This window comes from Entelurus aequoreus, linkage group LG02 (genome assembly GCF_033978785.1).
Source record: "Entelurus aequoreus isolate RoL-2023_Sb linkage group LG02, RoL_Eaeq_v1.1, whole genome shotgun sequence".
In the NCBI taxonomy this organism is placed as follows: Eukaryota; Metazoa; Chordata; class Actinopteri; order Syngnathiformes; family Syngnathidae; genus Entelurus; species Entelurus aequoreus.
Window position 1 is genome coordinate 66,760,565 of NC_084732.1, and position 18,113 is coordinate 66,778,677.

Below are 18,113 nucleotides of genomic sequence, written 5' to 3' on the forward strand. Positions count from 1 at the left end.
TATATATATATATATATATATATATATATATATATATATATATATATATATATATATATATATATATATATATATATATATATATATACATGGACATATACATAGACATATACATATATACACACACATATATACACATTTACATATACATATAAATATATACACACACACACACACACACACATTTACATAATATATATATATATATATATATATATATATACTGTATATATACTATATATATATATATATATATATATATATATATATATATATATATATATATATATATATATATATATATATATATATATATATATATATATACATAGCGTGGCCCCCAGCCAAATTGTTTTACCCCAATGCGGCCCCGGAGTCAAAAAGTTTGGGGACCCCTGTTTTATAATGTATTTTACAGTCTCTCTGGGTTCCAATAAACCCACCAATAAAAATATGTAAGGGAGTGAACTATTATGTTTATTTTCCACACTTCATATAGCAACAAATCATGTCAGCAGAAAACACAGAATGAAAGCGTGATTATTTATTATCAGTTAAAAAAGAGTTCTGTTGAAAAAACACCAAGTAAAACCAACAAACAAACACACACAGAGCTCGATGGTCATATACTGTATTAGCAATGGCACCAATTAGTAAATAAACATGGCTTTAAAGACTTTGGGTCCAATTGTATTTACAACATACATGTTTTACGCAGTAAACACAAAACTGTTGTACAGCAAACCTATATGAAAATGACGACAACATGCTTTACTACGTAGACCTGTTTTGGATTTATAGATTTACAAGATACCACCGGCCGCCACAGGAATGTTTGTTTAAAAACATGCGAGACGATGTGAAATATTGAGGTTGTCGACATCCAGACTCCTGCATAGCAAGATGTTTGTGTGTTTTTGTGACTTCTTGTTTTCAGGTTCTGGAATGTGAAAATACTCTATGACTTTGTTCTCACAAAGCAGGTAAGAAGTTGGAAGGAACAGAGATTTTCCTAAAGGTAGGGCATCACAGTAATGAGCCTTATTCTGTACAACACAAAAACACTGGTATTCCAAAGACAAAGAAATTATTTTTCTTGATAACGTGTAGAGAATAATAAGAGGATTCCTTACAATGGAGTCTTAGTTGACATGTTTTGACGTGTTAGTTAAAAAATCTTGGCTCGATATTGTATATTGAGATAAAAAATACATAGTAGTTTTTATTTCAAACATGCTTAAAAAGGGAGTATAACAACACAAAGCTTATTTACTCCTACCCCTTCTTCATACCACAGTACTTATGAATAACTTAGTAATTGTAACGGAATGGTATTAGTTTATCTCGACGATGCATACAGTTACAAAATGATACATCACATATTTACATTTTTTCATTACATGTCTTAAAATAAGTAGGAAACATCAGAGCCTATTTAATCCTACCCCTTTACGTTTTGTAGCAATTTTTGACAATAGTTGTTATTTCCTGAGTTAAATTTGAGACACAAACAAACAATAAATAATAAATAGTTTTTGTGATTCACACTGGCTACTTGTCCGGGGTGTACCCTGCCTTCCGCCCGAGTGCAGCTGGGATAGGCTACAGCCCCCCCACAGCCCCGAAAGGGACAAGCGGTAGAAAATGGATGGATGGATGAACATAAGGAGATGAATAAGATCATCTTATTTATCAATAAAGTTCATTATGTTTATCAAGAATCGTCTACTTTGTACTTTGTAAACACTTTGAGTTTCAACAGTTTCTTGAACTGCATCATAATAGTACAATGTTTGAGTTATTTGCTTAATCTATTCCATAATTTAATTGCACATACTGATATGCTAACAGTCTCAAGTACATACACATTTTTAAGTACATTTTTTCCTTTTTCTCTTTTGTTGAGAATAACTTTTGTACATTCTGGGGTAGCAGGTTAAAGTTTACTTTGTACATAATTTTAGCTCTCTGCAGATGCAGCGAATCATTGTATTTAAGATTCAATAAACAAAGGGTTTGAATGTTCTGGATAGTCAAAATCATGTATTATTCTATCTGATCTATTTGTAGCATGGTTAATGACTGAAGCATACTTTTGTAGTTATTTCCCCATATTTTTACACCATAACTCAGATATGGTAATACAAGCAAGCAGTAGAGATTTTTTTTATGTTGCTTTATTCATTATTATGTTATCTTATGTTGTATATTTTTTTACATGCGATTTCCATTTTGTTTTATCTTCTATTATTACACCTAGAAATGTGATTTATTTTACCCTGCCGATGTCGACGTCATTTATTTGTATTTGTGTTTGATTTTCTCTTCTACTATTACTGAATAGCATTATTTTAGATTTACTGAGATTCAAAGATAGTCTGTTATTGTCAAACTATTAAGTAATTTTGGTCATATAGCCTGAAAATAGTACTAAATTTAAAGCAGCACTAAGTAACTTTTCAACCTTCATAAAATATTTTCATAACTTTTGGGATTATACATCGACTTACAACTAGTTGAATGAGGGGGGTCTATATCACTTTTACTGGCACTTAGCAATTTTGAGGAGGGTGGAAGTAGGGATGATGTTTGATAAGAAATTATCGAGTTCGAGCCTATTATTGAATCCTCTTATCGAACCGATTCCTTATCGATTCTCTTATCGAGTCCAGATAGGTTGTTGTATATGGAAAAAAACACACAACATCTGGTTTAACAAAAGCTCACTTTTATTATATAAGAAAAAAATAAAATCTAATAAATAAATAAATATTGACTGTTACCCCTCTAAAAAAATAAAATAAAAATGAATAAATATTGACTGTTGTTACCCAAAGTATATTAAGTGGGATTTTTCAGAAAAACAAATATATACAGTAACACAAAAATAACCTGTCTCTGTGATAAATGTATAAATAATAATATAGTGTTAAATAAAATCAGTCCCTTGGGCACAAAATTGAAAATAATACAGCTCTCCAAAAAGTGCACTTCTGCTGCTATTTGACATAACTGTTTGTTATGATGCTTTGACATTTTTGCACTTTATTTCTTTATTGAAAGAAAATTCTATGAAGAGAAAAGTTGTTTGCAAATGTGGTTACGATGCTAAAAAAAAATGAAAAGTTACAGCTAAAAAAAGAAATACACTTTATTGAGTTAACATTATTTATTTATAGGGGGAAAGATATGATGTTATGAGCTAGGGATTATAACAACTACACTACCCAGCATGCAACGGGAGTGACAAGCATGTGCGATAGCCCCGAAAAGTGTTGTTGCATGTTGCTACGCCGGCAGCTAAGAATGAGGTTATGAGCACGCTGTGAAAGTAAACGTCAAGAACTCAGCCAACACGCCTCGTCTGCATTATTTATAATTGGACAGACAACACATATACGGTGTGATTTTGTTTTGTTTACAAGGAAAGAAAAACTAAAGTTAAAAAAGGGAGATCATGTCATATATGTTGTATATATATATATATATATATATGTGCTGCGGTTGCTTTAAGAACGTTGCGACAGCTGCCGTAAAGGAGGTGCGTTGCTAGCCTGGTTGCTATGTTTCTGGTTGGTCGTAAAAGTGTTTGTCATGTGTTTGTACCCTGCTCAAATCTCTCAGTAAAGTTATTCATTGGATTATACCTTTTGTTTTGTACTTTATTAAACCTTGGAGCGCTTTTTCCGGTCCATTTTTCCCTGCTTTCGCTATATAATGGGTTATACTTGTATAGCGCTTTTCTACCTTCAAGGTACTCAAAGCACTTTGACAGTATTTCCACATTCACCCATTCACACACACATTCACACACTGATGGCGGGAGCTGCCATGCAAGGCGCTAACCAGCAGCCATCAGAGGCAAAGGGTGAAGTGTCTTGCCCAAGGACACAACGGACGTGACTAGGAAGGTAGAAAGTGGGAATTGAACCCCAGTAACCAGCAACACTCCGATTGCTGGCACAGCCACTCTACCAACTTCGCCACGCCGTCCCTTCTCCTTGCTATCTGCGCCTAATGACTGAGCTACATGACGTCATTTCTTGTGATGTCCCACTGGGCATTTCTGGTCGGGATGGGATTCGTTCCCAGAGATTCGAATAAAGAACCAACTCTTTTTCTTTACTATAGTGGTCTCGACTCTCGATAACGGGTACCGGTTCTCAAAAAGGGATTCGAGTCCGAGGACTCGGTTCTTTTATTATCGAACAACCGGGAAAATCGGTATATCCCTAGGTGGAAGGAACCCTGCCAAACCAACAACTACAAACGTGCTGACTTGCTTTACAGCATAAGTCACTTCCCCTTTCCCAATTCGTTAAAAAGACGGAAGTTGATGCGAACGCCTACGTGCCCCCAGAAAACTATAAGAAGAAGAAGAAAAACGCATGCGTGCAATTACTGCTATCATGGCCGGAGCTCCACAACAACCAAAGAAACAAAAAGTTTTGTCCGAGGAGACAAAAAAATAACAAAAAGGGAGACTATACCCGGATAAAAGGACAGTCAAGGCTCAGCATTGGTCCGGCTTTCACTCGCAAGCGTGATCTCAAAGATGAGGAGGGATTTCCGGACGAAGCTGCTGTAGCACTGTTCCTGCTAAACTAATAAGTACTTTTCAATGCTCAAATCAAAATCATATTGCTAATGTTAGCTGTCGAAAATTTGCATGGAAGCCATAAATAGCCTTGATAGTTCTCTGTTCCACACTGACACGAACAGCCAGGAAACAAACTCAAAAGTACTGTATAAAGAAAAAACTAAGCGAGGACTGCAAACCTCAAATGTAAAGTTTGAGTACATTTTGTAGGTTCCTATTTTGGGGGGAGATCAGTCATACTAATTCATTGTGGTATTATTGTGTCAGTTTGACGCTGTATGCGCTGATCCTCATGGGAAATGTGTTCTTCCTTTTGGCAAAACACGACAGCTTCGTTCCACTGGCGCCGCCAAAATCAACCAAAACTGAAAGTTTATAAGTGGGGCTTTAAGTCTTGTATAAATGTTCTTCATCCTCCCACTTCCAAAGACACGCACCTGGGGATAGGTTGATTGGCAACACTAAATTGAATGTGAGTGTGAATATTGTCTATCTGTGTTGTCCAGGGTGTATCCCGCCATCCAACCGACTGCAGCTGGGATATGCTCCAGCACCCCCTGCCACCGCGAGAGGGACAAGCGGTAGAAAATGGATGGATGGATAAAAACTGAACAATTTTTGTCCCAGTATTAATCCCTGGGGTACACTGCGAGATAAATTTAAGACGTATGTTCGCCTCACTTCACATATCGCTCCATGTTCGTTAAGTAGTTTCTTACCCAGTTCAATACTAACCTTCTGATACAATAGAGTTCTAATTTGTTAATTAAGATATTATGGTAATTCTTTCAAATGCTTTTGCTAAGTCCATAAATCGACCGAAACGATCTGCTACTGATATTGGCATTGGTAATTTCCTCCGTTATTTTGATTAAGGCCATTGTTGTTGAGATCTTTGCTCTGTAATTATATTGGCTGTCTGTAAGTGTTCCACTTTTACTGATGAATTTTTCCAATCTGCTGTTAAATAATTTTTCATTTATTTTAGAAAATAAGTATTATGAAAAAAAAATACTAGATAAATCTGAAGTTACTCACTCAATACTTTAATATTTTTTTCACTTACCCAAGTAGTTATTTGGATAACTTTTTTATGACACTTTTGTACACAAGTGTGAAGAAGTTTGATGAAATCTAAATGATACAACAACTTTGACTTGTAAAGATCTTACACTACAGTTTAAGAATGTATGATGTTGTAAACCAGGGAGTAAGTCCAAATGTTTCAGTATTTTGTTTTTTGCAATGTGTACAATTAAATGTGAATAATCTCACCCATGATGGTGTTGAGCCAGAGAGCCAGATCTTCTTTCATTGGCAGCAGGCTGGCGTCATGACGGAAAGGCAGCCACTGGTTGTACTCCTGAGGACTAGCGAGGCCCGGCCCACAATGCCTATACTTCTGGTTGACGAGACAGCTCGTCCCCAATCCTGTCAGCTGAGTCGGGCTCAGAGGACTCTCACCTCTGCTGTTCAATGATTCCACTTCGTCGTCCATACTTCAGCTCTGATTGGCCTTGACAAGTCCTACATGGAAAGGCTTTTAGTTTGAGTCTTTTTTGGATTTATCATGCTTTCATCATATGAGCCAGACTGGAGGAGCTGACCCAAGCTGACTCGATGGAAATCAGTTCATTTTCTTTTCAAAATTAAGAGTTTTCAGGTTTGTTTTGAACTAATTTACAAAAGTCGTTACATAGAAATCCCTCAAAATAGTCCCATGAGAGCAGTAACAGAAGATCTGGAAAGAACCTAGCGAAGAAAGAAAAATATCATATGTGCGTGTGCTTTTACATAGCAGCTAAGTATCAGTAAAGCATGTGCCAACATGTGCCAAGGCAGAGTGAAAGTGAGAGGTCTGTGCCGCGACTTGGTGCCTTTCTAATAACCAGTCCGGTTTGCAACTATCTGGTCTCCAAGCATCCAGTACAGGCAAAACCAGACGAGAGATCAGTATCTGTTGCTTTATGTTGCAATTGACTAAAGAACAACATTTGAAAATTGGGCATTATTCACCCAGTGGGTTCCAGTTGGAGAAATGTGCACATCAAATCATAATGACCATGGAGCAGAGACAGATCAATACTGGCCAGAAATCTGAGATGAGGCTGTGCAAGGGGTGCCTATACCCTCGGATAAACTGGGCTGGATGGCACGTGCCTGTTTCTGTTTGTCAGCGTGTCGCCAATGCAATGTTTGAAGACACATTTATCACACTCCATGTCTTTCTACACCGTGACATGGTTATTCGTGCTAATCGGACTTTAGACTGCTGAGAAATGTCACACGGTAAGGCTCACAGTCCTCCGACCCACCGTGAAGGGAGGGTGTTTGTGCGCTGGCAAGTGCTCGTCGCTGCTGTCTTTCTACAGAGAGGAAAAGCCGCTGAGAGACTTAAAACTAGAAGAAAATAAGGATTTTTTTATAACAGCTTTACTTTGAGAAGGGTATACGCATGGACTTTGCCTACATGCTAGATCCACTCAACGTCCATTGCACCGGTTGCCCAGGGGAGGGGTCCCCACATCTGCGGTCCCCTCCAAGGTTTCTCAATGTATCCCATTAGGTTGAGTTTTTTCTTGCCCTGATGTGGGATCTGAGCCGAGGATGTCGTTGTGGCTTGTGCAGCCCTTTGAGACACTTGTGATTAAGGGCTATATAAATAAACTTTGATTGATTGATTGATTGATTGATTGATTTAGGTATCCAACTAGTCTCCTGTTGACTCTGTTGTCATGTTCCTGGAAAAGTCCCTTAAAAAAAATAATAAAATAAAATTCAGCCTCCACAGGGACGACATTTCGATTTCAGAAGTGTGATTGTGGGTGGGGGGACACACACAACGTGGCTTGCGTACAGGGAGCGTAGCTTGAAGGGATGTTTTGGAGTAATATGAATGAGAACAATTGTTCAATAATAACTTTTTGGGACAAAATAACACATTTAACATACTTTATTTCCTTGCTGAGAATCAAACAATGTCTGCTGGAACAGAATACTGTTATTTAAGACATTGCACTACCAATATTTCAAAACACGCTGCAATTTACGTTCTTATTCCCTTAGCACAAGTCTTAGTCAACAACATAACTACCTTTGAGTGCATTTTGTATTTTTCTTTAACTTGTTCTTGATTAATATTGCTTTGTGGAGCTCAACTCACTCTCAGCTGCTGCGTGCTGTACGTCATTGCCACGTTGGCAAGAGGGCATCCCCAGAAAGCAAATCGACAAACTTGTGAGCGGTGTAAAGGGACAAGCTTCAAGTCTTAGTGGCTGTTTTCGCCTGGCGCTAGTGTTTGACTTCTTTCCATTCATATTTTTGGATGTTAAAATGTGCAGGGAACATGACCCCCAGATTACATCTCCCTACACACAGATCAATAAATTGTGCGTAGGCCCCCAAAGTCTTTGGGGGGGTCCCCGTTTTGACTGAAGAAGCACATCTAAAATGTCAGTTAAAACATGACAGAATGCTTCATATGAAATTTTACCGCAAACGTATTCATAGACCCTTTCTGCTCAGTCACTGATAATATAATGTCAGATTTACACAGACCCTCTCACTTTCCCCTGTGGCGTGCAGCTGTAGAGCTGGTCTTGTAAGGCAGTTGGGTTTGTTCTCATGTAGAAATTGCCTCAAAAAGGTTTGGAAATGTATGTTTTAATTATGTTACATTTGTTATTTTGCACTATTTGTATGTATTTTCCATTAATTTGTTTAAGTACAAAATACGCATCAACTTTAAGGGGAACTGCACTTTTTTTCCGGAATTTTGCCTATCGTTAACAATCAATATGAAAGACATGACGAAAGATATATAATTGTTTTTAATGCATTCTAACTCGCAAATAAACGTAAATTAAAGTCTGATTTGAGCGGAGACAATGGGAGGTCCTCTATTCTTGTATAGCTTGTGTGCCAATGTTGACATGATCAACTGATCAGCTTTTTCCTCGCTTCCTTGCTCACCAAACTTTATTCTAGATAAATCATGCCTCTCACCGGGATAGTAGAAGAACAAAGACGTAACCCGACAAATTGGTACACTTTGACAGCCAACTTTGACCTGGAAATGGTGATAAAGACACGCTTGGTTCCACCCCCTTTTGTTCGCGAGGATTTTGAGACATTCTTCAGCTGAATGGGAATATATGAACATCCTAGCAGTCGGCATCCTAATGACAGCAGACCTTGTACAGTAAGTGATTTTTTATTATGTTTGTTGGCTCTCATGAAATCTGCAGTGAAGAGTAATCAGTGATGTTGCAAAAAAAAAAAGTAAACGCCATAATGCGTTTCTGAAATTAATTAATGCGTATGCTTAAAATTAGCAAAACACGTAAATATGAATTTGTCATTAAAAATGTGCCTGCTACTACATTGCACACATATTTACATTGTGTTCAAACCCTGTTTCCATATGAGTTGGGAAATTGTGTTAGATGTAAATATAAACGGAATACAATGATTTGCAAATCATTTTCAACCCATATTCAGTTGAATATGCTACAAAGACAACATATTTGATGTTCAAACTGATAAACATTTTTTTTTTTGCAAATAATCATTGACTTTAGAATTTGATGCCAGCAACACATGACAAAGAAGTTGGGAAAGGTGGCAATAAATACTGATAAAGTTGAGGAATGCTCATCAAACACTTATTTGGAACATCCCACAGGTGAACAGGCAAATTGGGAACAGGTGGGTGCCATGATTGGGTATAAAAGTAGATTCCATGAAATGCTCAGTCATTCACAAACAAGGATGGGGCGAGGGTCACCACTTTGTCAACAAATGCGTGAGCAAATTGTTGAACAGTTTAAGACAAACCTTTCTCAACCAGCTATTGCAAGGAATTTAGGGATTTCACCATCTACGCTCCGTAATATCATCAAAGGGTTCAGAGAATCTGGAGAAATCACTGCACGTAAGCAGCTAAGCCCGTGACCTTCGATCCCTCAGGCTGTACTGCATCAACAAGCGACATCAGTGTGTAAAGGATATCCCCACATGGGCTCAGGAACACTTCAGAAACCCATTGTCAGTAACTACAGTCGGTTGCTACATCTGTAAGTGCAAGTTAAAACTCTCCTAAGCAAGGCGAAAACCGTTTATCAACAACACCCAGAAACGCCGTCGGCTTCGCTGGGCCTGAGCTCATCTAAGATGGACTGATACAAAGTGGAAAAGTGTTCTGTGGTCTGACGAGTCCACATTTCAAATTGTTTTCGGAAACTGTGGACGTCGTGTCCTCCGGACCAAAGAGGAAAAGAACCATCCGGATTGTTATAGGCGCAAAGTTGAAAAGCCAGCATCTGTGATGGTATGGGGGTGTATTAGTGCCCAAGACATGGGTAACTTACACATCTGTGAAGGCGCCATTAATGCTGAAAGGTACATACAGGTTTTGGAGCAACATATGTTGCCATCCAAGCAACGTTACCATGGACGCCCCTGCTTATTTCAGCAAGACAATGCCAAGCCACGTCATCAATGTGGCTTCATAGTAAAATTGCGGGTACTAGACTGGCCTGCCTGTAGTTCAGACCTGTCTCCCATTGAAAATGTGTGGCGCATTATGAAGCCTAAAATACCACAACGGAGACACCCGGACTGTTGAACAACTTAAGCCGTACATCAAGCAAGAATGGAAAAGAATTCCACCTGAGACGCTTAAAAAATGTGTCTCCTCAGTTCCCAAATGTTTACTGAGTGTTGTTAAAAGGAAAGGCCATGTAACACAGTGGTGAACATGCCCTTTCCCAACTACTTTGGCACGTGTTGCAGCCATGAAATTCTAAGTTAATTATTATTTGCAAAAAAAAAAAAAAGTTTATGAGTTTCTACATCAAATATCTTGTCTTTGTAGTGCATTCAATTGAATATGGGTTGAAAAGGATTTGCAAATCATTGTATTCCGTTTATATTTACATATAACACAATTTCCCAACTCATATGGAAACGGGGTTTGTACATTGCACACATATTTACATTATGTATATGAAACCCTAATGGAGGTGTTTGGATGTTTTTTTAAGGGCTTTATAGGCAGATTAGAGCGGCTCCCATACACTCCATTGTAAGCTGACTTTAGATGACATTTATTTAATATTTAGAATGAATTAAAAAAATATATCAATCGTCATGTCTTTCATAAGGTAGGCAAGTTTGATTGAAAACATTAATTCACATTAAATAAAAGTGCGAAAACATTCTTTAATGGGGTTGCCTCCTCATCAAATTCTGCTTAGGGCCCCCAATTTAGTCAGTGGCAGCTCCAAAGTTGGCCCTATTGCAGAGACATGCTCTGTCGTCCAGCAATACTCACTGTTGCACATGCAATTAGGCCAAAAACAAAGTAGTGATTCTGTTATAAGTTCCGACCTAAGCACTTTTGGTAACTGTGTTTCTTTTTTGAGTGCAATTCCATCATCACTGATGATATCATCTCAAATAGTCAGGTACAAGCACACCTGGTATGCAGATGTTTAGAGCCCTGACAAGCAGCATCACATCTGTTTTTAATACTTTTTTATAGTTTTTTCCTCCGGTGGTTTTGTTTTAAGGACTTGAACAACTGGTGAGCATGATCGGAGTGGGGTACAGGGGGGTGCAAAACATACAAGAAAAGTGTCAAAATGTGCGCTTTCTATATGAGAGGTATTATGAATGGAGACAGACAAGCACACAGATGAGAAGATGTAGACAGTGAAAGAGCCCTTTTGTAAACACAGCATGCAGACTTGGGACAGACATAAGGTATGGGCGGGGGCGGCCTGCCAAGTTAGAGGCTGGTTTACAGGTCGACTCGAATGCCATGAAAGTCTGTCTCTAACAAAACATCCAGGTGAGAAAATCACATCTCTGCTCGAGGACGTCTGTGCTGGGAAGCCAAGGCAAAGGTCACCCACTAACCTCTCTGAGACACTAGCAGCCTTTATGCTGCAGTTAAAGCTCAAAGTGCATGTCTGTAAAAACAACACTCACACGTATAGACACACGTACACACGAACAGGTCCTTGCATGTGTTTCTATCACAGTTTTTTTCTGCGTGATTGGCATCGCCTAACCTCGGCTGGCGCTTACAGTAAACCTTAGCTGAGCTTAGCTTCTTTAGAGGGAAACAGCTACGATTACGCACAGCAGCGAGACAAGTTCTGAGGCAAAAACGTCCCCCGTCCGTGCCAGCTAACCTGAAAAAAAAAAGATTTTTCGGACCATAGGGCGCACCGGCATTCAAAATCTGCCGATGAATGGTCTATTTCTGATCTTTTTTCATATATAAGGCGCACCGGATTATAAGGCGCATTAAATGAGTCATATTATTATTAGAGATGTCCGATAATGGCTTTTTTGCCGATATCCGTTATTCCGATATTGTCCAACTCGTAATTACCGATTCCGATATCAACCGATACCAATATACAGTATACAGTTGTGGAATTAACACATTATTATGCATAATTTTGTTGTGATGCGCCGCTGGATGCATTAAACAATGTAACAAGGTTTTCCAAAATAAGAGAACAACTCCAATTCAAGTTATGGAAAAAAATGCCAACATGACACTGCCATATTTATTATTGAATTCACAAAGTGCATTGGTTTTTTTAACATGCCTCAAAACAGCAGCTTGGAATTTGGGACATGCTCTCCCTGAGATAATCCTGATACCCACTACAACTATGGGAAATACTATACTTTGACTTTCACAAAGTGCATTATTATTTATTTTCTTTAAACATGCCTCAAAACAACAGCTACAAAAACATGAAGGCACACAGCTTCAGTCCAGAGTATACTACAGTAATAAAGTAAACAATAACATAGTCCTCCTTTAGTGCAAGACTGCCTGGCATACTGTATAACAGGAAATTATAAACTGGGCTCAATCTGCCCTGCTCTAATGTATTTGTATGAGTTACACAAATGTGCTGCAAGCTAGTGGTGAGTGCTTGAAGTGGCCTACCAGTCAGCCAGATCTTGTGAAATGCTGCTTTGAGACAGGGCAGCTCCGCTCACTGCAAGCTGCAAAGTGTGCGCCATGCAGGGCAGACTAGCCACACCAAACTCCATCGTAGCTTTTGCAATACTGCGTGCGTTGTCCCTGACCACAACGTGGGCTTTCGCCCTGGAGTGTTTTTATTGTATTTTTGTTTTTTCTCGGCGGAGTCTTTAAGAGACAACTGTGTGGTACTACTTTTTTTCGGTGTTTGCTATCTATCTATCTTCCGCTTGTATTCTTGAAGAGGTGGGAGATTAAATTGCTCGTATTAAAGGAAGACGTCTTGGTTCCTCCTTGCATAACCAACTTTTTGCAGTCATTGCAAATTGCCAGTTTTTTAAACATCAGACACACTTTAAAATAATCCCAAACCATAGACATGGTGTCGTTAGTCAGTCACAGAGGGAGCTCGCTTGTTAGCCAATGCTACAGCACCGGCAACAACACACTCTTGCTGTTGTTATGCTACGTTCGTGGCGGTTTGATGAGGTCATCAAGAGTCGCCAGTAAACCTCTCATGCTGCAGTCGTGCGGCAACTCCTGTGTTGTGTGTGGGAGAGGGGAGAGGGGAGAGGGGAGAGGGGAGGGGCTGCTGACTGGGAGACGCAACGTCCGCGTTTTACCGGATATGTACCGCTCCGTACAGCGGCGTTTTAAAAAGTCATTAATTTTACTTTTTGAAACCGATACCGATAATTTTCAACATTACATTTTAATGCATTTATCCGCCGACAATATCTGCAGGCCGATATTATCGGCCATCTCTATTTTTTTTTTTTTTTTTCTAAATTGAAAACACTTCCTTGTAGTCTACATAACATGTAACGGTGGTTCTTTGGTCAAGATGTTGCATAGATTATGTTTTACAGATCATCTTCAAGCCGCTTTCTGACAGTCAATTCCGGATGCGCCGTTTTGTGGGCGGTCTTATTTGCGTGGCTCACCTTCGGCAACGTCTTCTCCCCGTCATCTTTGTTGTAGCGGTGTAGCGTGAAAGGATGGGTGTGGAGGAAGTGTTAAAAGATGGAGCTAACTGTTTTAATGACAATCAGACTTTATTTAAATCAATAACAGAGCAGCATCTCCTCATCCGGAAACAACACCGTAAATGGGCCCCGTGAATAACCGTCCGACCGGAACTCTCTAATAACTAAAGTTCCTTGGGTGAATAATGTAAACTCACTACAACGGTATGTTTTAGTGCTTTCATGGCGAGTTTACTGACAGATATAAGTAAGAACTTTACACTACTTTATATTAGAAATGGCAACAGCGGAGGATGAATGTCCCATAACAAGAAGATAGAGAAAAAGAAGAAGCTTATCGACTACGGTGTCGGCACGGACTACAAAGGCGGGTGTGCGCAATTTTTCAGGATATATGCAGATCCCAAATACAGATCAGCAGGTACCAGAATGTAAGAAAAGTTGTTTTTGCATAATAATGCGTAACAAAACGCCAGATAATATGTCTTACCTTATACACACACCATAGTATTCCTCGTATGTTGAAGCACATCAAGCAGTGCGGCTTCATAGCTTACCGAAGTCGTATTAAAACATTTTGATAGATTTTTGAGCGCCGTGTGTAATTTTCTATATTTTCAATGGAACATATAAAATGTTGGTGTTGTTTACTTGAGTCATATTGCCATCATAGTGCAGTCTACATGTATCTCTTATGTTTGACTGCCATCTACTGGTAATACTTACCATTATACCATGTACCAAATAACATTGCTTCGAGGTCGGTAAGCAAAACCAGAATTATTCCTTACATTAGGCGCACCGGGTTATTAGGTGCACTGTCGAGTTTTGAGAAAAAAAAAAATATTTTAAGTGCGCCTTATAGTCTGGAAAATACGGTATTCATAATATTTGATGTGGCTCTCACGTCACACAATTGTCGTCCTTCATGGCTTTTATACGGTGGCCAGGAACACTTTTAAATTTTAGAAAACAAATGACTGAGAAACAAAACAAGCGTGCACTTCCGAAAATAATTTCAGAAAAGGGGTAATAATTTACATTTATACAAAGTATTGAATCCCAGATTGTCAGGAATAGTAGCCAAAATGATGTTAATGAGAATAACGGTGCACGCTGTTGAAACGATGAGATTTAAAAGTGTTACTATGCATGGTGTGCTGCATACTAGGGGTGCTGGAAAAAATCAATTTACATCCAAAGTTGTGGTACTTATTTGTTACAATTCTGAATGGATTCAAAATGTTTAAGAATCACTTTTAAAAAATATTCTTTTTAGGCCAGCTCCATGCTTACTTGCAATGCATATACTAAAGATGGGGCCTGAATCCAGTACTTTTTGAGGCACTAGCAGAATTATGTCGGTAATACCAGGTATAGATCCACGTAAAATCAAACCTTGTCATATTTCAATACCGTGACACATAATGTCACTTCCGGTTGCAGACTCGGCCAGCTCAAACACTTGGCGGCAAATAAGCACTAAGAGCGGACTAAGTCAGACTGCCTCTTGGCAATGTTGCAATTTTTTATGCCGTCAAAGCAAGTATGCCTGATAGAAGACAGTCAAATGTACTAAAGCTCCACTTTTCAAGGTGTGCTAGCTCTCTGTTAAATTGTTAATTGGATTTGCTACAGACATGCAACTGATTAGCATTAGAGATTTTACATGGCAATTTCGACACCTCCACATTTGGTTATGAAAACTACTACTAAGATGCACGTTACAATCTAACAGCTGGTGTGTAATAAACACCATATTTACAGTATAAACACATTTTAGGGCGCAACAAAATACCAGACTCAGCTTAATGGCAAAAACTACTCCCTGACTAGGCAACACACCACAGCCTTTACACTACTGCCATCTAATATATTGGAATTGCAATTTCATGGAAAGCCTACTTTATACTGTAATATTTCAAATACGACTCAGAAGTGTATGATATCAATATACAACAACTGGACAGTACAGTTATTATTATTAGCTCACAAAATGCCAAAAAGAAAGTATTTATCAATAAACAAATGAACATTCAATAATATAAAAACACACGCAAAGGTACCGATAATTGGTACGGTTAAAATGTAACAGTAATTGGCTATGTGTCAATTCAAATGAGAAAGGGAGCCATCACTGATATATACAGTATATGTCATACGTCAGCAGCCAAAAAGAGATTTTGGAACCTGTAACCTGTTCTATAATTTATATATAAAAAGAATATATTGCGAGATTTGCTTGAAATCGAGAATCGAGTTAAGCCAGAATGGATTCTGAATCAAATCATCACCCCAAGAATCCGAATCAAATTGAATCGTGAGTTGTTGTAAGATTAATATCCTTACTGACAGGGCCGGCCCGTGGCATAGGCCGTATAGGCAAATGCTAAGGGCGCCGTCCATCAGGGGGCGCCACGCCAGTGCCACAAATGTTGGAGGAAAAAAAAAAAAAAAAAAAAAGTTGGTACTATTATTTCTGAATACAAAAAATAATTCCACGTTAATTAAAATGCAAATTAAAGCCTATTTAATAGAAATATTATTTGTTACAACATTACGCCCCCCCCCCCCCCCTCCCCCCGCACGGTGCGCCCCTCCCTTCCCGTATCATGACTCTTTTTGGACGTCACCACATCAAAAAATCAACACAAGATCTCAAAACAGCCAAAACTGTCAGGTGCCCAGGGAAGAAAAAATAGAAAAGAAGAGGAGGAGAAACGAGAAAAAGACAGAGGTAGCAGGTATGTAACGTTAGCCTACATGAAATTATTTGTCTGTTACAGAATGTGATAGTAACCTGGCTTTTTGTATTAAGCTAATGTTACATGATTCGGCAATTGCTAATCAATAAATAGCTAGTTCTGTTTTAACGTCGGGTTAATATTGTGGAGGGGCTAAATTGCTATGGAAAATAATAATGTAACGTTAGGTAATTACAGTACTCCCACCTTACATTCCTCAGAGACATTTGTATTAGATATTTTAAGCAGGTGTTTTTTGTTTACATTGTTATTGCCTTCTGGTTAGCTAATGTTTGCCCTGCAGGTAATAGTCACTTTTCCACCCCTTTATATATTAGGTATAGTTGTAAGCCTAGTTGTTAAAGTGCACATCATTAATGCTAATTAAGCAATATCACATGAGAGGGAATGCTGTTTTTTAATTTGAGCACTGCTGTGATTCGGTTAAAGATAATCATAACATAACATTCTCATATAATATGTTAATTTGCTTTCATTAAGTTAAAAAAAAAGGTCAAAGACAAAGCTATTCGGTTTCTTGTGAGTATATACACTTCACTGCCGATGTGGGGGGGGGGTGCCACCTAAAATCTTGCCTAGGGCGCCAGATTGGTTAGGGCCAGGCCTGCTTACTGCATAAAGTCATGAAATAGTGGAAACAAGGCAAATCAAACAGTAGCAAAAGCTAATCTCCTATGACAACACATGTCATGAATTTTCGAATATTTCAACGTGTTCTACATCCTTTTTATTGTGATGCTGTTAAATTGAAATAGGTGGTTCTTATTTCCTACTAGATCGACTTATCTGTTCCCCAACAGATGAAGGTTTCGTAGTATTTTGGTAATGACCAGAGCACAGTGCAGTCCATTCACGCGAATTAAACTATTCTCAACGGACCATGTGCGGCCCTGCCACTTTGTCTGAAGCTTGCAACTTCCCCGCACATTTTGGCCATGTGGAATTTTTTAGCACGTCAACTGTCCAATCAAAACGTATGTTTTTTTCTTTGCACAAAATAAGCATCCGATTTTGACATTTTGAATCTCGTGGACTCTTTCGGACAATCATGCTTTTCACCAGCAACACCCCCAATGACAATGTAATGAAAGCACTGATAAAGTTAATTGAAGGCAGACTTACCCTAACCCAGACACTTTTTCCTCTTCATGAAAGTTTGTGGCAAACTCTCCAAACTCTCCGTGGAGTGTGCACACATGACTCAAAGCCCGATGGTCATGGCATCCCGCTGCCCCCTGCGCACACACATGCACACAAAAATACACGCACACACTGGTGGAGGTGGAACCCACCGCGCAAAACTTGCCTGCAACTGGTGGTGTCACCTTACACCACCTCCATCCAGACGTGTCTGTACACAGGCGTCTTATTCTATACAGTCCATGTTGTAGTGGAAAGTCTACAGTTGTATGGCATCTGAAAAGTTGTAACTATTTGGGGTTAAACCAGATGTTTCAGTAAAATTTCACTCAGAGTTTCATCCAAAAACATTCGCAAGATAACAGCAAATATGGCAAGCATTAAGCAATAGAGCAGTAATTCTCAAACTGTGGTACGTGTACCACTGGTGGTACGCAGGCCCCATCTAGTGATACGCTAAAGAAATCTTTAAATATGTACTGTATATGGAGTATTTTAGCGGTTGCTTTAAAGATATAATCCACCACACCTGCTTACTTGACTTTGTCGTCATTATTCACTGTCATTGTTCTATTGTGCACCCCATGGAAGCGGCCAATGGCAGCCTTATC

The 18,113-nt window shown here is 38.8% G+C and overlaps 1 protein-coding gene across 1 annotated transcript in view; it reads right to left on the reverse strand.

The window, feature by feature from the left end:
* gas2b (growth arrest-specific 2b) overlaps positions 1-17,758 on the reverse strand; it is a 74,289-nt gene extending 56,531 nt beyond the window's left edge. Inside the window, exons 1-2 of the mRNA XM_062030914.1 lie at positions 17,485-17,758; positions 5,876-6,127 (exon numbers count right to left, since the gene is read on the reverse strand). Of these exons, the coding sequence (XP_061886898.1) occupies positions 5,876-6,098 (223 nt within the window). The 5' untranslated portion in view covers positions 6,099-6,127; positions 17,485-17,758. The remainder of the gene's footprint in view (positions 1-5,875; positions 6,128-17,484) is intronic.
* Positions 17,759-18,113: the final 355 nt, after the last annotated feature.